This window comes from Serinus canaria, chromosome 11 (genome assembly GCF_022539315.1).
Source record: "Serinus canaria isolate serCan28SL12 chromosome 11, serCan2020, whole genome shotgun sequence".
Taxonomy (NCBI): domain Eukaryota; kingdom Metazoa; phylum Chordata; class Aves; order Passeriformes; family Fringillidae; genus Serinus; species Serinus canaria.
The window spans coordinates 8,775,688-8,796,942 of record NC_066325.1 but is presented as its reverse complement, the minus strand read 5'-3'; the positions used below and the strand labels follow the sequence as shown (position 1 = coordinate 8,796,942).

Genomic DNA, 21,255 nt, shown 5'->3' with positions numbered 1-21,255 from the left:
TTTTGCCCTTTCCATCCTTTACCAAGCCTTTTTACATAAGTTGAAGATGCACTCCCTCCTCTGTCCACTTGCTTCTTTCAAGCCTCCTTCAGAGGAGAGGTCAAGCCTTTCCTCTCACCAGCCCTCTCTCGTCTTCTTTCTTAGGAGAACGTTTTCACCCAGTCTGAGGGGATTGCATTTTGCTCATTGCTGTTTGATGCATTTCTTGTGAGACAGGATCAAATGAGATTGAAGGACCAGAAAGCCCCATGCTGTGTACCTTGCATAAAATGTACTTTCTCTTACACTAGAAAAAGGCTTACATGACATATATTTTTTATAAATATATATCTTGAAATTTTGAAAGTAGGCAAAAAGCATTATAATATCATAAGATGGCAAGGAATACAAAAGAAGAAAAAAACCCACAGTGAATAGAATCCTTTTTTATAAAAAAGAAAACTATGCTTAACACAAACTCCTTCATGAATTCTCTTTATACTTCCAGCGACACAAATTCACCATTCTGCTGACACTGTTGCTGACACTACTGAAAAAGTCACCCAAGATGGCTCATTTTAAAATACAATTTTACAAGGAGACAAAATGGGGATTTGTAATGGAACATTTCCTTCTACTTCATCACAGCATCATTACTGTGATGGTATAAAATCCATTTGGTCTTTTAATTGACTTAATGATAAATATATAATATTTTGGGGATAACTCCCACAAAGACATCCAGTTAAAGGAGAAAAATCTTTAATTATAGTTACCCAAAACAGTCTTCCCCTAATTTACTTAATGCCAACAAACAAGAAATGCCTGCAGTAATTCTGTGTTTCTAATAGTGCTATCAATTTTACTACCTCCACTCATTTCAAGTCACTGAGCAATTCTTAAGTATTTACAATCATCAGTCAAACCAGGAACCATTTCAGCTCTTTGACCTTAGAATCATGAGGTATAAACTTTCAACTTCCATGGGGAAGATATTTTTAAAATGAAGAGTGCATTTCCCAGAATAATGATGCTCTAATACTAAACAGCAGCTCAGTTATTTTGTGTTAAGAAACCAAAGCCCTTCTTACACAATTTCAAAGCAGCAGCTGTGACTTTGAAACTAGGAACTCATTCTGGCCACCTGCTTTAAAACCAGCCAAAATAAACGTGGTGGGATGGTTCCTGTTGATAGCCATGGGATGGCAGGGCAGCACAGGTTATTTGCTGCTAGGGCTTAGGTCCCAGACATCACTAACTTCTCCAGGATTTCATCTGGATGAAGACCCTGGGATCAAGCTGCATCTGAAAGCTGGATTAATAATTAAGTGCTAGTTTGCAGTACTGTTACTCAAGAGGAGCAAACCTCCATTGCACAGCTGAGATATATTGTTCGCGACACATTCACAGTGTGATGTTTTACTCCCACAGCAGATGATACTTCCTAATCCCTTGCCAAACAGAAAGTATTATGGTCTGGCTTACAAGGTATTGGTTTCTTTGAAGAGAGAGTTTGTTTTGCTGCTGTGTTTTTGTTGGTTTTGGGGTTTTTTTTAATAGCTCAAACCCATCTCTAATAGCAGTAACAGTAAACTAAGAATTATTACTTTGAAACCTCAAACCAGCCTACTTCTTCTAGACTTACTAAATGCAAAAAACCTTGCAAAAAATAGTGTCCACCAGTGCAAATCAGGTGAACACTAACTAAACCTTCCCAGATCCACAACCACAGCTAATGTAGCAGAGTGTACCTCAGAAGATATTTCAGGGCCTAATCCTGCTCTCAGCAGAATTAACAGAGAGTTACTGAATTTCAACAGCAAAAGGATTTGGCCTACAAAAACTCAGCCATTTCTAATTCCCATTGCTAAAAAGCCAATGTAGTCCCCCTAAAAAACTCCACTACAAAGTACTACAGAAGGAAAAGAAACCTTAAATATTTAAAAACATACAAACATGTTCCTAAAAGTTTAATTTAATATAACATTGTTTAAAAAAGAGAGAAGAAAAGAAAAAAAAAAAAAATCAGGTCATTCACAAGTGTCCTAAGTTCTTTCTGCTTTCTACTCCTCTGTGCCTTGCTTTCCCTCCTTGCACTCTCCTTGTGCAGAGGCTCATTTCAGACAAAGCAGCCACTGTAATGCTCACAGTGCCCAGGTGGGAACACACTTTTCTCCTTATGGCCAGCAAAGGACACACACTTTGATCTTCAAGGAAAAGACTCTGGATGGTGCAACTCAAAAGGCTGCTGCAAGTTTATTTCTTTTTTTTTTTCCCTATAAATTATCCCTCCTTTTGATATCTATTCTTGCTCTTGAAAAAAAAAAATACACACATCAAGTTAAGATGAAAACTGCCCACACGACAAGTTTGTGTTTACAAGCTTAAGAGCAAGTTTCACTTGAACACAGGTCAATGCCTCTTTAAGAAAACATCGCATACCAAAAAAATCACACATGGTTAGAACACATCATGAGCAAGGAGGAATTGTGGACTCAGTCTGTGAGGCACCGAGCCAGCCTGAGAAGCCCTTTGAAGTTAGAAAAACATCCTCTGGTCAGAGCACATTTGTGAAACCGTGGGACAGGCGCTTTAAACAACATTCACTGGAGATCACCTGCGGTGTGCCAGTGGATTGGCGCCTGGGCAACTTCAGCAACGTAACCCTTTACATTCCACCAAGATCACTCACTCCAAAACCTCTCCTATCAACAGCACAGTCACAAAACCGCGTGGCAAAGCACGTACCTTTCCCTCTCTGCACAGCACAGGCAGACAGCTCCAGCAGACACGTGAAGTTTGGGGAAAGCCAGCCACTAGCAGACCTTGGTCAGCAGAAGAAAGACCACTGTGCCTGGTGACAGCAGTGCTGACACAGAGGGAAGGCATCACCCTGCAAGAGGGGCCACTGCAAAGCTGCACAAGGCACAACAGAGTCAGGAATGCAGTCAGGCATGACACAGAACGCTGCTCATCACCCTTGGAAGGAGAAGGAATATCCTTGGCTGAGGAAGGCTAAGTCCAGGTAGCACAAGGGGTTTTTCCTCTCCCACCTACACACAGACAAGACTGAACATCAGAAGACTTTTCCAGCAAAGGTAGCTCCCTCTGCCCAGCTCTGCCATCAGCTATTAGCACCCAGCCCCCTAGCTGTGCCAGCTCAATTTAAAGCACATACACCCCCTGATCTGGCACTCTCAGGCTGGAGTGCCTCTCAGAAGAGTCTCTAACTAAAGGCAGCAGTGGCTGCCCAATCCTCACACTGCTGGATACTGGAATTGATGTGCAGTAGCAGATGAGCTTGACTAGAGCCCATGTTAGTTGAGACAGTGGAAGGAGCAAGCCTCACCCTGCCTTTGGATAGGGTTCCTGCTGCTATCAGGAGACACTCAGACTGCACACTAGGCCAGGACTCTGGCCTTTCTTAAAACATACCCTTAAAGGCACATCATTAGCATTTTTCTCATCTAACCATTCTGCTCTTCTGTGTTTGACAAACCTTCCTACTTTCCCCAGTGGTGGTGAAATTCTCCTCATTTTTGAGCAGGCAGGACTGCCAGTGTTGCCATCAGAAACACATGAGGAGGGTCAGATTACTCTAGCAGAGCTAATAAGGGACCTCACAGCCTTTCTGCTTCTCCCACAGGACATTACCCATTGTCTGTTATTCAATTACTGACAAATCTAGGGGGCTTCCCACTGCAGTGCCTTTGGTTTCTGTCTTTCCAAAATGGGGAAAATCAGACGTGGCCATAGATTAAGGACCGACTCATTTAGCAGAGGTTTGTTCTGTATTTGAACATATGTATGTTTAATGAATAAGCACAAACACCTGCATGCTGCAGTCTAGCTGGTCCCTCCTGGACAGCAGCAAATGCCCAAGGACACAGAGCTACTTCAATGTGCCTTACTTTTAAATTTCAGTGAAGAGTTCTCACAGATTTTTTTTTCCTTATATGGCATTTAAAAAAAAGAAATCAAACACTCATCTGGAAAAGGGTGCCACGGTAGGCTGATGACCAAATTCCAGTGAAGTCTATACAGCATCAATGAATACAATACTTCCTTTCCAAATGCTAGGGTTTTTTTTTTTTTCTTTTCTGTTGCACATCACCACGTTGCAGTCTGAGAGCAACTGTCTTTCAAAGTAAAGCCCTGTACAATAGCTTACACAGGAAGAGATCTCATTTACTTCTTTATGCTGTGCATTAGTCCAGAGTTAAAGATTTTGTGTGCTTCCTATTAGTCATAAATAAATGATTGAAAACACCCTTAGAGTAGAAGAAAAAAAAATGAGACTGTGGTTCAATACTCTAACAACCCAACCTAATTAGATAAAAAAACACCTTCATACAATAAAAATGTGGCATTTTAATGGGTATTAAGCAGTGCTGTGGGAATAGCCTCTTTCAAAACATGCTATTTAAACCTATCTGGAAAATTACACTGCTAATTACAAATGGGAATTTAAGTGGCAGTACAGCTGGGAAAAACTTTTGTGAACCTGTCATAAAATGATCAGATAAACTGCATCTGCAGAAGAAAATACACTACCATTACACCAGCAATGTAGCTGCCAGATTAAAAGAATATTAGTTTCTTGAACCTTCCCTCGTCTTCCACTGATGTGGCAGAGAATCCAATACAAAACCACTAAAACCAATGAGAAGCTTCCCCTCTATTACAGCAAGACTTTTGCATCAAAGCATCACAGAAATAATGCAGAATTTTTAAAAATTACAGAAACAGTCTTACCTAACTGCACTGAGTTTGTTAAAAATATACATTTAAATGGAATTTATTTATGGGATTTGAAAAAACTCTTTTTACATATATATCCACATCAGGAACAAGACCTTGCACATAAGCTTTGCATAAATAAAAGTGGCTTTAACTGAGATAACCTATGAAGTTTATCCTCAAAATAAAATTAAATATTCAGGATGGCTAAATGAGGCACAGTTTTTCCATGGGAAAAAATATCAAAGCATTATTTATTTTCCTGTAGGTACTTGTTTTGAAAAGCCTTTCCTCCCCACCTGGCCTTCTGCTAAAAGCCACAATCTACATTTAAACACTGTGTATGCTTTAGAAAATTATCAACCATCTTTTTTTACAGCAGGAGCTTATGAAATTATTTGATCCACTTTTCATATAGAAAGTCTATGGCTGGCCATAAATAGGCAGGCTCCCAGTATAAACTTACCAGGAGTACATCAAAGACCTTCCTCTAGGATCAGACGATTGATTTCTTCAATGCTTTTTAGAATTTCTTCCAGGATATTTTGGGTTATTGCCTTAGACCTTTGCTCAGCTGGAATGACAGATATTCTGTTTGCTAGACTGTGATGTTCTCTCTTTACAGGGGAATGAGTGTCCGTAGTGTATACACACGTACACTACATGAACAGAGAGAGACTTGGAGAGTTCACAGGCAAAACTATTATTTATTGTTTCAAAAAGAGTAGTTTATTACAGAAACACTGATACAGGCTTAACCGCAGCATCTTGCGCAATACAGAGACTGCTTGTTATTCTGTGAGCTCGGGGCTCAGAGAAAATCCCCACTCCCCCAAACAGGCATTTGTTCTTCCTATTCACACAAGGCACAAGGCTTAGCCTTACAGCTACTACCCTCTTTACCTAACTCTCTTGAAACTAACTGTCCTGGAAGTATGAAAGATTTTTAAGATAGGACAAGAAGCAGCTTAATCCTTACCTACCACTATCAAATCTTTGGGGAATCAGACAGCAAACTACCTCCGAGGGCAATGTGACACACTACCCACCGTTCTCCTTCCTCCCCCAAGACAAATCTGTCACCTCCGTACCACTCATCATTCGCATCAGAGTGTGGATCAAAAGATCCGAGGCTGCTCCCAAATCCCATTTCTCCTGCAAGACGGTACTTTGTTCTGTCACTTCCCTACTGAGTCTATCCCCTTATTTTATGCCTCACAGCATGTGTGGCTGCACCCCAAGATCAAACACCCATGCATGATTTTCTTTCACAGATCTTGAATCACAATGTTATACTTTAATAGGAACCTCAATATACTTAATCCCTTTAAAGCTGCCACGGTAATGCCCCCAAATGCATTAATTCCACCCTAATCGCAAAATACAAAGTATTTCTCTGGGTGGACAGTGAACAGACTGTTCTGACCACATGTCAATCCACCTCTGAGCTAAAGCAACATACACTGCCTGCATTTGTTAGTCAGAAGTCCAAGGGATACATGGCTGAAAATTCCAGACACCTGAAATGTCCTGTGCTGCAAATTTTGCTCAAAACATACCTGAACATTTAAGGGAGGATCTCACATTTTCAAGGCATTCTCATTGCAAATGACACAAGAATCAAGAGCCACTGAGCTTGCATTTAAATCCAAACCCACTCAAACTGAAAGCAAGGCTGGGAGACGTCCCCTTTCAAGGTAACTGAGACACCCACCCATCAGTCAACTCAATGAGTTTCAGAGTCCACTGAATTCTCAGACTAAGGAGGGTTATTGGACAAAATAACCAAATTATTGGAGGATTGACAAAAAGCAGAAAAACTGCTTGCCTGCAAGACTTATCAGTCTCGTTCACAAGTATTAAACTTTATTACCAATAGCCCTAGGTTTAAGGAACAACTACTTTTCATGTATGTTTGGCAGGGACCTTGGTTTGAACCAAGGAACCACAGGGTCTTCTGTCTCCCTGCTGAGGGTGTTGGTGTCTGCTGGGACCCTTTAGGTGTATTTTTACAGGGCTCTTCTTGGTCACTGAGGAGCTTCTCAGGCACTGATGGCATTTCAGTCTCCTGTGGCCACTGTCAGGTCATCAGAGGAGCAAAAAGATTTATACCACCAGAAGTTTTTCAGACCAAAACAATAGGATCATTTATTGCCCTATAATATACAATAGGCAAAAAACCACAGAATTGCAGAGTGTCTCAGGTTGGAAGGGATCACATCATCTGGGTCATTTGGTCCAAGCTCCCTGCTCCAGCAGGGCCATCCCCAGGCACAGGCCACAGGATTGTGTCAGAAGGTTCTAGAATCTCTCCAGTGAAGGGAGACTCCACAGCCTCTGGGACAATCTGACCAGGGCTTGGTCACTGCACAAGAAGGAAGTTCTTCCTCATGTTCAGGTGGAAATTTCTGTGCATCAGCTTCTTCCAGTTGTTTCTTCTCCTATTACTTAGCACTACCAAGCAGAGCCTGCCTTCAGCCTCTTGACACCCTCCCTCCAGATACTGCTAGACATTGATGAGGACCCCTCTCAGTCATCTTTTCTGAAAGTGTAGGACCTCCCCAAAAGACACTGCAGCACTTCTTTCCTTAAACAATTAGACTCTGTATGGCTAAACCACAGGCCAATGGAGCACCTTATTAAACAGTGGACATCAGGTTACACGACAACAAAAAACATGCCCTATTTCTCTGATGACAATAAATCCAGAAGCCTACAGAAAGTGAACAAGGGACCTGTACAACACATCCCCTTGCACAGACACCAGCGGAGCAGTGGTTGAAGGTGCACAAATCATTTCCCCTTTCTCTTAACTTACACTAAAAGCCAGCACAGCCTTTTCACCACAGCTAACACCACTGGCCTTCCACCACTGCAACAGAAATGTCATGAGCTACTGCAATACAAACACGCTTTGCTGGCTCAAAAATCAGACACAATGAAGATTTTGCATTTGGAACTTTGTTAATAATTCTTGAACACAATACAGTCCAACTCAGTCTCCCATAGCTGTAGTTACACTGTAGGAGTAAATACAGGCTTAGTTTTGCTGCCAATGTTGGCAGATATGACTAAATAAATTCAGAGAGAAAGTATATTTGACCCTTCCTTCACATTAATTTTTTTAACTAAAGCTTTACCTCATTTTCCATGAAAAGATTTCAAACTATATGATATTTATAGATAACTCACAAGTATTCAAAGTAACTGGTATATAAAGAAAAAGTAGTTCCATTAAAAGAAAAAAAAAAAAAACAAAAAAAAACCAACTTCAAGTATTTTGTATGTCTGAACATCTACCATTTGCTTTCCAGCCAGGGTTTGATGCTGACATTCACGAAGCAAAATCCGTCTGCAAGGATTTCTATAAAGGCCAACATCTGCAGCACTGGGAGCAATGTTCCATTCTGATTTAAATATCATCACCGAACAATTACTTCCCCAACTCTGGAAAAACTAACTCCTACAAAGTTTCAGTACTCAAGAGACTTCTCTTTCCTCTGTTCATAACTCAACTCAAAAGAAACCATAAAAGTCAACTGAGATCTTCTTCTGAAGGGTGCATACAAATAGCTACTTACTGAGCACCTCCTGGGTCTTATTACAGATCCCAAACCTACAGAAAACCCTTCTGTTAATGAATGCTGCTGTAAAGAACATTCCTGTACATCAACAATCGTGTGCTATACAAGTCTCTTTTTTGTTATAACTAAAGTTTTAGTGTGAAGTCTGGACTGCATTATTTACATTTAAGATATTAAAGAATACAACATGTTGTTTCTTTCCATCCCAGATTACAGAAGAGAATACACTCCATAACCAAGGCCTTCTCATTCAGAAGAATTAAGCTTTCACTAAGCAAACAGGGACTATCAGGAGCCCAAGAGACACAGATGAGGACTTGACCCAGCTACTACAGACAATATGTTTTCTTCTTACAAACACCAACCTAAGTAACTCCACTTTGGCAGGGGTGGGAGAAAGAGGGTTGTTAGAGATCAAAAAAAGAGTTCCTTTAATGAGATTGTTTGCAGAAACTTCATGGGCCATTCGGCTTTCCAATCAACATGCCAAATTAAAAGTGCACCACATTAAATCTGAAACACCTATAAAACAAGCCCTGATGAAATACAGACAGTCTTCCATCTACCTCCTCCATATGGCTCAGGCAAAGTCAACTTTTAATTTCATAACACAAAATATTTAATTTATGCTTTTCTTCATATGTCAATTTAACCTCTGGCACATAGCTTTGAAACCATATAAGGATGCATAACACTTTCCATATGGCAACTGAATTGTGGCTTTTAATTGCACCAACTGGTATCATTCAAGGATAATTCCCTTGGAATCCAGCTTTCTGCTGCAGTATTGGCCAATTCACTAATCTCATCACCATGGCACTAATACTTTCAGAGACTCTTTGATTGTTAATATTCATATTATAATTTTCCCAAACCAGAGCTGTCAAGATATACTATGTACACCACTAATTAAATTATCTTGGTTTGTTGGCACCAGATTTCAATACTAAATAAGATTCTGCTTTTTTCTCTCTCAATACAAAGTTTGGTAATTTTATTTTAAATGCCATAGAGAATATTTTTATGTACTAAAATACTTTTTAGTCATACCAATATCGAGAACTGCTGGGTCTGTTGTTTATTTTAATCTTCAGAGTCAATAAAAAAAATTATTTATATAGTACTGACATTAATGGACTTGAAAATATTTCAGTTAAAAAGCTCTCTTCAAGCAATCACACAAGATAACACCCAAGGAAACTTTCATTGCTCTTGTCACCATACCAGTAAGAAGGCACTCTTTCAAATGTCACTTTACCCATTAAATGACCCCAAAGTAATGCTACAATTAAATCTTTCATTTCAACAGCTTTTAAGCCATACTATGTACATAACACAAAAAAAGTCTCATTTCTGTTTATTATTTTCATTTTGGATGAATGACCTACCCAGCTGTGTCTTCTGTAAGGTGATGTATTTTTGATATGCGCACACACACACAATTTAACAGTGGGGGACTGGAAAAGGGCTTTCTTTTTTAATTTAAGATTGATCATACTAGAGGAGCAGTGAAGTTGACACTGGTGTTGTCTCCTCTCAGCCATGCAAGGAATGCCCATTAATGTCACAGGCAGTTACAGGCACAGAACAAATGGAGAACAAGCCCCACCTCTGAAGGACTGATGCGCCTCAGAATTTCATACTGTGTCAGTCCCAAACTAGATACTCAACTCTAATTAATATCAATTAGGGTTGAACATGAGGATCACTACTAACAATGAGCCCAGTGGAAGTGGTAAGCTAAAGTAATTTCTATTTTTCCTAAAATGACTATATACAATGTGGCTCACTGAAAGCTGGTTTGAAGTCTAATTATAAAAGAGGATACTTTTTCCATTCCCAAGCACAGATGTCAATGAGACGCACAAGAAGCTAGTAAAATTTCTTATGGCTTTGAAGATAAAAGTAAATGGAACTAAGCAAATGTCATATTTAATATTCCCCCCTCTAGCACAGAACCACTTCTCAGTTAAATAAATAAATACATGAATATTTGCAAACAATGTTGATTTCCAAATATAGTTTGTAAAAGTAAACACACTGAATTAATTTAAGCTTAAGAAATATACAGGATAATCCACAGTATCAGAAAAACCTTTCTGGATACAAGTTAACTCATTCATAAAGCAGCAAAAGAAGTGTATTCAGTTGCTAGCAGATTTACAGCCTCAGTGGTTTCAATTAGCTTTGAAACCAGAAGATGACTCTGGACCTCATACTTTTCATGGATGCAAGAGAATTCCTTTTCCTTTAATCCTTGGCGATGTGGAAGCTGCAGGCCAGCCCCCGGCCTGCGGAGTCATTAAAACCCTTGGAGCAGAGCAGCCCCTGCTGGGCGGGTGGCAATGGTTTAATGAGCTCCGAGCTCCCACCGGCTGCACACGCAGCTCAGCGCTGCCTCCCCGGCCCACGCCTTCACCCAACATCCACCAGCAGAGCCTTCTCACAGGACTTCTGGCAGCAGCTGGACGCTAATTACTGTTCTTCCAGGGAACTGGAGGGGAGAGACAGATGGACAGGACACGGCAGGGACAACACATCAGCTGAGGGAAGTCTTCTCTAACTGAGAAACTCTCAAAACTTCTGCTCAGAAGGAAAGGTGCCATGTAATGGAACTCTCCTTGAGTGGAAGTGATGTAAAGACCTCCCCTCCACAAAAATTGTAAATTCAATCATTCTAGAGAGGACTACAAACGAAACTTTACTGCTTTCCTATATTAGTCACTCATTCCTCTTGTAAAACACTGCATGAATTGCCTGAACTTCAGTGTCATCTCCCCTGGATGACTAACTTTAGCAGAACAATTCTCTGTCTGTTCTTGAGAGAAAACAGCCTTCCAACTACAACCAAGAAAGGATTTTTGGCTTGTAGACAATAAAATAATCAAATTGTACTATCACATCCAAGTTTTGATTAAAATTATTCAAATTTTTAATTTTCAGTCTTAAGAGTTCTTCAGGCTAGACGCTCTTCTCTCCCATCAACAGGTCTTTGGAAATAAACAGAATTTCACCAGATAGGCCCTACATACTAAAACCATCATCAACAAAGCTGTGGTTAAGGATTCCTACTAGGAAAATTATTTCTAGGACCATTATTTTTTTAACACAGCTGTACGTTTCTGTGAATGCAGATATTTTCATCAGTGTTCGATCTAGCTCTTTCTGCCATAAGTCACAAACACAGTAACTTGGGATCTATTTTAGGGGAAAAAAACCCTGTGTTTTACTTAGAAGTCACAGTTTCAGCTGTGACACAATAAAACTGTACCATTCCACAGAGCCTTGTAAGCTTATTGAACATTTTAGGATGAATTTTGAAGCAGTAAGGAGAAGATTCAAGTGCAGTAAGGTAAATTCAAGTGCAACACTATTGGAGACTACACCACTGTCCCACACAACCCCGTGACTAACCATTAGCAGAAGAAACTACTATTTCTGCATCTTGAGGAGACCTAAGAACCAAGAGGTTAGGCTACAATTCCCTTTGTATCTTGGTATAATTATACAAGAGATCAAAGAGATCTCAGAAGAGAAGCAGCCATGCAGTCTCAGTTATGGAGTCAATAGCTGTGACTCCGTAATCCTTGTCAAAATGACTGTACATATGGCACATCTGGTTCCAATGTAGGATTAGAAATGCATCCTTCCATATTCCAAAAGTTCTTATTTTAAAGGAACTTTAATGTAGCTGTCACAGTGTGCCTGTGACAGGATGACAATTAAACTAAATCAACAAGCAGGCTATACATGCACACAGATACTACCAAATGCATATAGGCAATAAATGGCAAATATTTTTCAACATTCAGAAACATCTCTATAAGGATGACAGTAAAAGGCCTCATGGGAACAGTGCTTTTAAACACACTTAAACCTATTTACAGTTTTATAATGTACTAAAACTGTAGACTAATATTTAGTTAATGGCTTGCTAATTGCTGAGCCATCAAGAGGAGGACTTCCTCTTGAGTAAGAGGGGAAATACTGTTCTACTGTCATTCCAGCTGAGCAGACCTCACCAAACTGCCAACTGAAGAGGGTTGTGAATAGAAAGGACCTTTGACAAAATATATTTTCTTATTTTCAGAAAGCAAGTCATCTTTGTGGAAGAAAATACATTTCACAAACTAAAGTCAGAGTTTTCACCTTTAACTCTTGTATATTAAATCTCTGTTTAGTTTGGTGAGTTGAGCTTCTTTTCTAGAAAACATACATGTGAAAGGTAGAACATATGCAAAAAACGCGACTTACAAAAACTGGGATAATTAGAAAATAATTAAAAACAGGTGTTCTTACACTTTGCATCTGTATCATAGGATGTGCTATTGTTAATGATAACATCTTTCTTTGAACATATTGTTTCCTAGTAAAGCACAATAAATATCACTTCAACCAATCACACTTGCAAGTTGAAGGTGATTATCTTCATTGGTTACAAGAAATCAATATCTTACCCCCTCTGTCTTTACTTCTAGTAACTCTCACACAATTTATGCTCCTCCAAATACAATACTGGTGGAATATGAAATGTCATCATTAGCTTTTCCCATACTACACATCTTCTACTCACTTACACATCCCACCTAAAATGAAGCATTCTCAACTTGCAAGTGAATTTTTCCTGAGACACAAGAAGTCCAGGCTTCTGACAATACAACTGGTAGCTGACAAAGCAAAGAGCCTGCAGGAGGTTTGGTGGCCCTGGCTCTGCTTGTGCTTTCAAAGCCACACTGCTTGCTGGGAAGCACAGATTCCAATCTCCCCATCTCTCAGGTTACCTTTCCAGTGATGAAACTTTCAGGGCTTGATCCAAAGTCAATGGGAGTCTTTCAGTAAACATCAATAAGCTCTGGATCACACCCTGAAACACTATGAGGACCATATCTAAGTAATGTTAAGTCTGTTTACCTCCCATCATGCCTCTTTGTTTAAAGAGACAACATTAAAAATAAATAAAAGAAAACGGCAACTGAAACGTTGCCTCCAGCCCAGCTTTACACGGAGGACTGAAGGGAAGAGAAGGGGTGGAAAGTGACCAGTGAAACAGCCAGGACAAGCAATTGGCACAGTAACTCTGGTGGAGAAAGTCAGCCTCACGTTATTAGCAAAGAGCAAATAAATAACAGCAACTCTTCGGGGACTTCTCCTTGACTGCCAAAATGTCACAGGCAAACTTGCGCACTAATCAGGGCTCACAAGCTATCGCACACTGGCTGGGCGCTGGGCTTTCCCCGGAGATTGTTTGGTCCTGTTTGCGACAGGTTTCGTTCTAATCGTACTGCCCAGACACCAGCAGTCAGGTTCCCTTACTCCTCGGGCTTTTGTACCCTCACCAAGTTTGCTCTGCAGCTTCTAACTTCATCAAAGGACTGAAGGAAACCACCCACGGGGCAGCGCCTCGGAGCAACATTAGGGCAAAGAAAACCTTCCTTTGCACAACCGCCCCTTGGGAGGGAAAGAGGGATGTAGAAAGAGCTTTTGCCTTTCACTATTTCAAAGGGAAGGGGCGGGGGGGCAGCGAGGAAGCTGACATACCCTGGCGCTGGAGAGCCTGCACACGGCGCGGTGCTGGCAGCCGTGCTGGAGTCCCGAGCTGCTGCCGCCGCTGCTGCTGCCCCCGGAGTATTTCTGCTTCACCATCCAGTCCTCCAGCCCTCTGCGAGCCAGAGAGGCGTTCACCGCAAAACTATCACCTAGGAAAGAGGAGACAATGCCGCCGCTGAGCCGCCCGCAGAGCCCGCCCGACCCCCGCGGCCATCCCCGCGCCCGGCCGGGCTGGGGCTGGCACCGGGGCTGGGACCGGCACCGGGGCTGGGACTGGAGCCGGGACTGGCACCGGGGCTGGGACTGGCACCGGCACCGGCGCTGGGAGCGGGGCGGCCGCGCAGAGAGCAAAGCGCGGCGGAAAGTTGAGGGGAGAGGGCAGGGGGCCGGGGGCAGCCAGCCGCACCGGGGAAAGGCGTTCAAAGTTACTAACAGTGAGGAGCCATCCCCTACCTTCTGGACTTTCTCTGGGTTTACAAACGGCAGCTAGGCAGATCCGGAGGAAAGTGTGTGAGGGAAATAATAAAGGAAGATCGTTAGACACCAGAATAAAATCAGAGCAACAAACCGAGTAAAATCCGAATAAAGGGAAGGGGCTAAGGAAGTAGCAAGTGAAAGGAACTAACCATGTTTCGAATGAAGTTTCCCCATCTCTCTGCATTGATCTGCAATTACGATTCATTTGACTGTTTTCAGTAGGGTCAGGTTCGCTTGTTGTTATTTTTTGTAGATGTATAAAATCCCAGCGTGTTTAGAAATCCATGTGCTCCGCTTCTCCCTGCTAACACACAAGCGAGCTCAAATCTCAGCTCCTCTCCTGCAGCACGGTCCGGCGTCCCCCTCTCCGCTCCAGCCTTCCTCCTCTCTCCTCTCTTTCCCAAAGACAGAGGCGGTTACAAAAGACCTTACTTCACCCACCGGGGAACATGATTGACACCTCATTGAGATTAGACCACTTGCAGGCAGCCTCCGCCTTCCCATTGGGCCGCGGCGGCAGATGAAAGGGGCGAGTGAGCCTTTTGGAGGCTCAAAAAGGAAAAAGGGAAAAAAAAAAAAAAAAAAAAAAAAAAGGAGAAGAAGAAGAAAAAAGAAAAAGGAGCAGCCGGGGCGCGTTTCACTTCCAGCCAGGCACGGGCGGCGGGGCCGGCCCGGCTCCTCTCCGCGCAGCCCCTGGGGCGCCGGGCGGACAAGGCGCCCGCTGCCCCCCGGCCCGGGCCGGCCCCCAGCGCCGCCCTCCGCAGCCCGCCAGAGCCCGCGGGCCGCGCCCCCGCAGCCGCCGCGTCCTCGCACGGGCTGCGGGGCCGCTCCGCCGCGGGCCGCGCCCGCCGCCCTCGGGGCTGCCGGGGGTCCGGGCGCCCCGACGCCGCCTCCCGGCACCCCTGTACGCGGGTACGCTGCTGAGCCCCTCCGGTCCCCGCTCCGCGGGATCTGGATCGCGGGGGAAGCCGCCGTGTCTGGAAAAGCAGTTGTTCTGCTGACTTAGTCGTGCAAATTGTTTTTCACGGGCATCCCTTCGCACACAAGTGGTCCTAATGAAGTCACTGTTAATGCCAAAATGCAGTTCTTAGGGTCAGGTCCGGAACCCTTTCTCAGTGATTCAAAATGTTGGCAGCAGGAGGACCAAGTCTCTCTCAGCTTATTTTCATTATTAGTTAAGTAGATGAGATTTACCAAGAATCTCCCCTACTTCTCCAAATTATGAATGGTGTATTTTTTACATAGAGCATAAACTAAAAGGAAACTTGCTGTTTCATAAAGATAGTTCTCACAGTCATTAAAAATTTGCTTTCTTCCTCTGGCTGGTCATTATATTTCTGTTTATGAAAATCACATCTCCCTTGAGATCCTTGTAGTTCGACTAGGAGAGATAAAAGGGAGTACGTAGTAGATTCAGAACAAGAAAAAATGAAGACTTCTGAGAATTTAACTCAAGAAACTACTAGTCAAACTATGTAGGGTTTGACCCAGATGGGCCTGGTCCAAAAAACTTCAAGGCCACATCTGTGCTTTCAAATCCATATGTTTCAAGCACAGGGAGGAAGGAGTTAGACTTGGGAGCTCATCTGAAAAAAAGATTCAAAGCATATGTAGTAACACTTCTGCAGGGAATTGGGACCGGGAGAGGAGGGTCAGGCTTGGAGCTCATTTTTAGAAGGAATTCCAAAGCACATGGATGTGGTGAAGGTCTGGTATGAAACAACTGCACAGCACAGCCAATGCAATGCCATTAAATGAACCATTTCAACCCAAATTGTTCTTTGGATGATTGCAAAGTCATTTCTCACATTATTCCAACTATTTATCTGTCTAGCGAAGAAAGCCCTTGCATTGTGAAATGCAGCCATTGCAACAGCATCAATTGCTTTTCAAATAGCTAATAACATGCATCTTTTGTGAATTTCTTTTTTATGTATTTTAATAATTTGTTTGGCCCATTTTTTATATTGTGCATTTAAGGTGACATATTTGTTCCTTTGAAGATTACCTCTTGTTTTGGGAGGGTGAAGGAGGGGAAGAAAAAGTTCATTGAGCTTCACTTTGACTGTGAAAACTTGTAAAAATTTTCTGATCCATATGAAGAAATTCTAAATCCCAATACCTCAGGTTGGCTTATACACAAGAACCCTTTAAAACTTCATCATCAAATATTTTATTTTGAATATCACTTATCTTCACTGTTTATGAGAAAGAGAGAACAGCTTTGCATAAGTGACCCCAATTGGGATGGGCCTGTCCATTCATCTTGTGAGATGTTGCTCACATTCAGCTCTTGGAAATAAAACAAGGCCTTAGAAATGTCTCAAGTTCAGCAGGTCTGCTGAAGTGGGCAGGGGAAGAAGCCCTGGCTTTCACAGCAGATTACAGAGGTCCACTTGTGTCGAGGAACTTGCATTGAGAACACAGCCACTCTTGTGCACAATTGCCTGCACATACACGACATTTGTTCGAGTTTAGAGCAAGCCCTTTCTCATTACAGTCGATGACATCCCCTGCAGAACCAACACAGGAGAGCAAATCTGACAAAAGAATCCCAAATGTCAGTGACTGACTCCATGTACAATGGATTCATGAGTGTTGCTTGGGCACAGGAGTAACACAATGACAAGCTGGTGACGTTACTCTGGGTATGAATCACAAATGCAACTAATTCTTCCTCCACCTGGGAGAAAGTTTTAGCTACTCTCAAAGTGACAAATCTTGCGATTCTTAGCATGGTTTTACTCAGATATCAAATTCCACTTGATTTCAGGAGAATTTGGCATGGGATAACAACTAAACAGGAACCTCAAGATTTGACTCAGTATATAATGATCCTCAAACTACAGAGACCTCAAGGCATACAAAGATTTTTGGTTTTCCTTCCATGGGGCCAGAAGTGTGTTAAGTAGTGACATCTAGTAAAATATCAGAGTGAAGTACACCATTCACAGAACAGCACTAATGATTAAAGGATCTCCAGCCCAGTGACCTCAGTGGAATTCTTATAGTTCGAAAGCTATGACGTAGAGTTTTATTCATTGCCCTTTCATTAGGGCTGACTACTTCAGAAGATGGAAAACCCTTTTGAACCTTGCTATACTGTAAAGCCGTTGATTATATGAAATGCTTCTTAGCTAAGGAGCAAGTGAATAAGACCATTCTAGGAATTCATTGTCAATATTCAATAGAATAGCAAAATTATTGGCAATAATTGCAATGGCAAGAGTTACCTGATAGATGAAAGCACCACACTGATTTTCCTGTCTGGGTAGTGGTAAGATACTGCTTTCCAGTTCTTCTGCTTTATCTCCTTCCTCTTCTTGCGCTCTCCTGCTAAGTTCCCTCCAGCTGGAGATGAAAGGCTGGTTTAGGCCTCCCACAGTCTCAGGTGGGTGCTGTTCTCTTCCACCTGGAAGTGGCATGCTGGTCATGCTACACCACCTCCAGAAAAAGTGAGGGTTGATACGTGTTTTTTAAAGTTGAAAAGCCCCATGTAATTCTTAAAAAAAAAAAAAAAAAAAAGGTACACAGAAGCAGTAGAGGGCAAACTGTGTGGTTCCTCCTCTGCATTAAACAATCTAAGTTCATATTGAACAGGAGTGTTTTAAGAAAATGTTGCTCAAAATGTTGTGAAGGGAAAACATATATGTGCTCTCAGCAGCATTGACAGGGACAATGGATCATATGTAAGCTCTTAATAGTTCCAGGATCCAGCTGATACAGAATTTTTAACCTCATCACTCTCAGAATCACAGATGGTCACAAACCACACTCAGCCTTCATTTCAACCACGTTCAAACCAAACCCCTTTTACTCCATCAACGAAGAATTGCCCACAGCAATGATACCTCTTCAACAGTTGCCTCAATCACTACCCTGCTGATGCATTTAGGGCCACAAACCATTTTATGAACATTTAAATTTTGGTTTGGTGACCACATGAGTCCTTTTACTGCTCATTCCAATCACATAAATGGGATGCCTGTCACAAGACACGGTTTTAGCTTTTGGGCCTTTGTCCCTGTACCTCTGGTCTTGGAAGTTTTTTCAGCAGTTTTGCCTTAGGCATTTTTGCAGTCAGGCATGTTAGCACCTCCTGGCTTTAGCAACTTTGCAGCCTTAGCTTATTGCCTCAAAGCTTTGGCGTGAGTCTGCACTGTGGCATCCTTTCAACTCCAAACATACTTGCTTCACAGGTTTTCCTTGGGTTTTTCTTGGATGTCAGCAACTGCCCTGACCCTAGAGGGGGAAGAAAGACTGATCAGCAAGTTCAAACAGTGTCTGTGCAGCAGAAAGATGTCTATCACAAATGAGCGCATTCACTACATCACTTGCCAAATATTGCACATGCCCAGGTACCATGAGAAAATTTTCCAGGCCTTCTTCAAGATTAGCCCTATAAATCTTCTGAGAGCCTGAGAAGATTGGAGAAAACCCTGGCAAACTTTGTAGTCCCGGATTGTAAAACCACTGTGTCCCCATACTCCAGTGGATATAGTTTCCATGATTAAAGTAATTTCTCTTTCACTTCTCTTCAGAGCCAAGAAAACCCATCAGATCGAGATGGATGTTAAGTTTAAGGGCTGGTAGTTCAGGGTGATGAGTGCTGATTTTGTAGATGACCTGTTTTCCACAACCACCAGTAAACACCCAGTTGTCCTTTGTACTGCCCCCACCAAAATACTCCTTTTCAGGTGGTATCACCTCTTCTTTCCATTGTATTCAGGAAAAAGAGTTTTAGAAGTCCTAAAACAGAAGAATCCATGATGATGATTATAAAGGTTCATTCCAGGTTAATTTTTGTTTTCTTCGTCTATTACTCTGAAAGTCCTCATCAGCAACTGCCTTCAGCTAAGGCCTGAGTTTAGAAATGCTTTGATTTGTGAATTGCTAATTGTCACCTGTTATGTCCTTCAAGTTCTCTCTCAAAGACTTTTGCATAGCTAACTCAGTAATCCAGATTTCAGCTGACCAGAAAAGTGGAAAGGTGAAAAAATCAGTTGATGCTGCCTAAAACTAGTGAGACTCCTCCTACCATGTGTCTCTCTATAGCTGAGGAAGCTGGGCCAGGGCTTTCCCAGCAATTTAGAAGCAATTGGCTTTTTCACTATATTTTAGTGGATGTTGGACCTAGAGTCTGTTTTCTTGGAATCTGATTGCAGATTCTTCAGAAGAAACTCAAAGATTATACAAAATTAGCAGATTTTTTTCTGTCATTATTTCCCCAAGGAAAATGCTGTTCCTATTCAAATAAAATGAACTTGCAGTTTATTTACTAATCAAAACCTATGGATATCCTCCATAGAAGGGAATCCTTCAGATATTTTAAAGTGTTATTTTCCTGAGTTTTCTTTTTCCAGTGGATATTTTGCTGAGATGAAATTTGCTAACTATTGTAACAATATGCAGAGAAAGAGGAAAAAAAAAACTTTTTTCCACATCATGTATAGTGTACTACACATAAAAAGAAAAAAAGCAAAGTAGAAAGTACTGCCATGACTTCAATAATCAGAATCTTTCCTTTAGCATCTAAGAAATGACAAGTAAGAAAGTTTTAATATAGGAGAGGATTTTTATTTGCATTTCTTAACAATAAGGGTGGTTTATACTCCACCTGGTGTCTTTTCTCACATCATCTTTTATGGGCTTCTCTCAGTGACAAGTACCTTTGTACAAAGGTTTCCTCCCCCCCTCTCCCCCTTCTCTGGTTCTAACTCTCTAGCAGGCTTCAGCATACAAACACAATGGGAGCATTGAAAGGAAGACAGTGGGACACCTCCTTTGATCTTGTGTTCTAATAACTTGTGTATGTTTGTGTCCAAAAACAATGTTCCAAGGCTGTGAGGACTGCTGCTGCCGAAAAGAATACTCATCACAGGGGCGGTGGAATAGTTAAACTGTATTCAGGAGAGTAAAGCACTGGCCAATAACGTAAACAACAGACTGTAAACTCCACTGAAATGCTTTGATGACTGAAGAGAGCCCCACTCCACAGCTGACAACACAGACATCATAGGTCTGTTCAAAGCATGGCACCGAGGGTCACCATTAAATCATACAGTTCCCTATTACTTTTCATATCCATTCTAGAGGATACTCACTGCACATGGACAAAAGAAACATGTCTTGCATTAAAGCAAATGGCTACTGTCAGATAAGCCAGCTGAGCTCCTCCACTCTGCTGCTACTTGCTCAATGTTGTTGGGTTTTTTTAAACTGTAAGAAGCTGGATTTCTGTTTTCATTTTTCATTTTGTAACTCACTGGTGCTTTTCTTTCTGAAAAAAAGAAAAATTATGGCTGGAAAAACAATTGGCATGGGAACAAAGTAGGACCAGTCAGACCTTACACACAAAGCACTCTGCTTGTGTAGAAGTCACTTCTGACAAAGTGGCAACCCACAGCAAGGGGTGGAGAAAGGAGAAAGATGCTTGATCACTGTCTCATTATTTAAAACTATGGGGTGGTAAAGTCTTATACTTTCATACGTTGACAAATGCATGATCTTTGGGAAGAAAATGTAAGAATCAGGACCTGCACCTATACTTTGTATTTAGGTTCCTTCTGTGGAGTATTTTCAGCATATTTGACTACAGACATTGACAGTCACCCAGGCCTGATTTCCTATATGATAGCATTTGCAAAACTCTCATGAAACGTGAAAGGCTTGAATTCAATGTATGGTGGCTCAGCACAGCACTTCTATGTTAGCTTTGCTGGGTTTTTTAAAAATAAACTTAAAGTTTATTGAAGTTCTGTTGCTATAGTAAACAGGGTTAGTGCTGTGCTTACAAATAAGTAAGTGTAAGAAGTGTTAACTTAATAAATACTTGAAAAGGATGAAAAATGTTAATAAAACTACCTTTTAAGCTCTGCATGAATTATAACAATTCCAAAGTGTTTTGGCAAACACTTATAACCATATC

General features: G+C 41.6%; 1 protein-coding gene across 2 annotated transcripts in view; it reads right to left on the bottom strand.

The window, feature by feature from the left end:
• NKD1 (NKD inhibitor of WNT signaling pathway 1) overlaps positions 1–14,995 on the bottom strand; it is a 107,690-nt gene extending 92,695 nt beyond the window's left edge. The window contains exons 1-3 of one of the 2 annotated variants that reach the window (XM_009090617.4): positions 14,477–14,995; positions 14,304–14,336; positions 13,842–13,999 (exon numbers count right to left, since the gene is read on the bottom strand). In XM_009090617.4, the coding sequence (XP_009088865.1) occupies positions 13,842–13,999; positions 14,304–14,336; positions 14,477–14,501 (216 nt within the window). In that variant the 5' untranslated portion in view covers positions 14,502–14,995. Of the gene's footprint in view, positions 1–13,841; positions 14,000–14,303; positions 14,337–14,476 lie in introns of those variants that run through there. The other variant, XM_050978830.1, reaches the window with a different exon arrangement.
• Between the last annotated feature and the right edge of the window lie 6,260 nt (positions 14,996–21,255).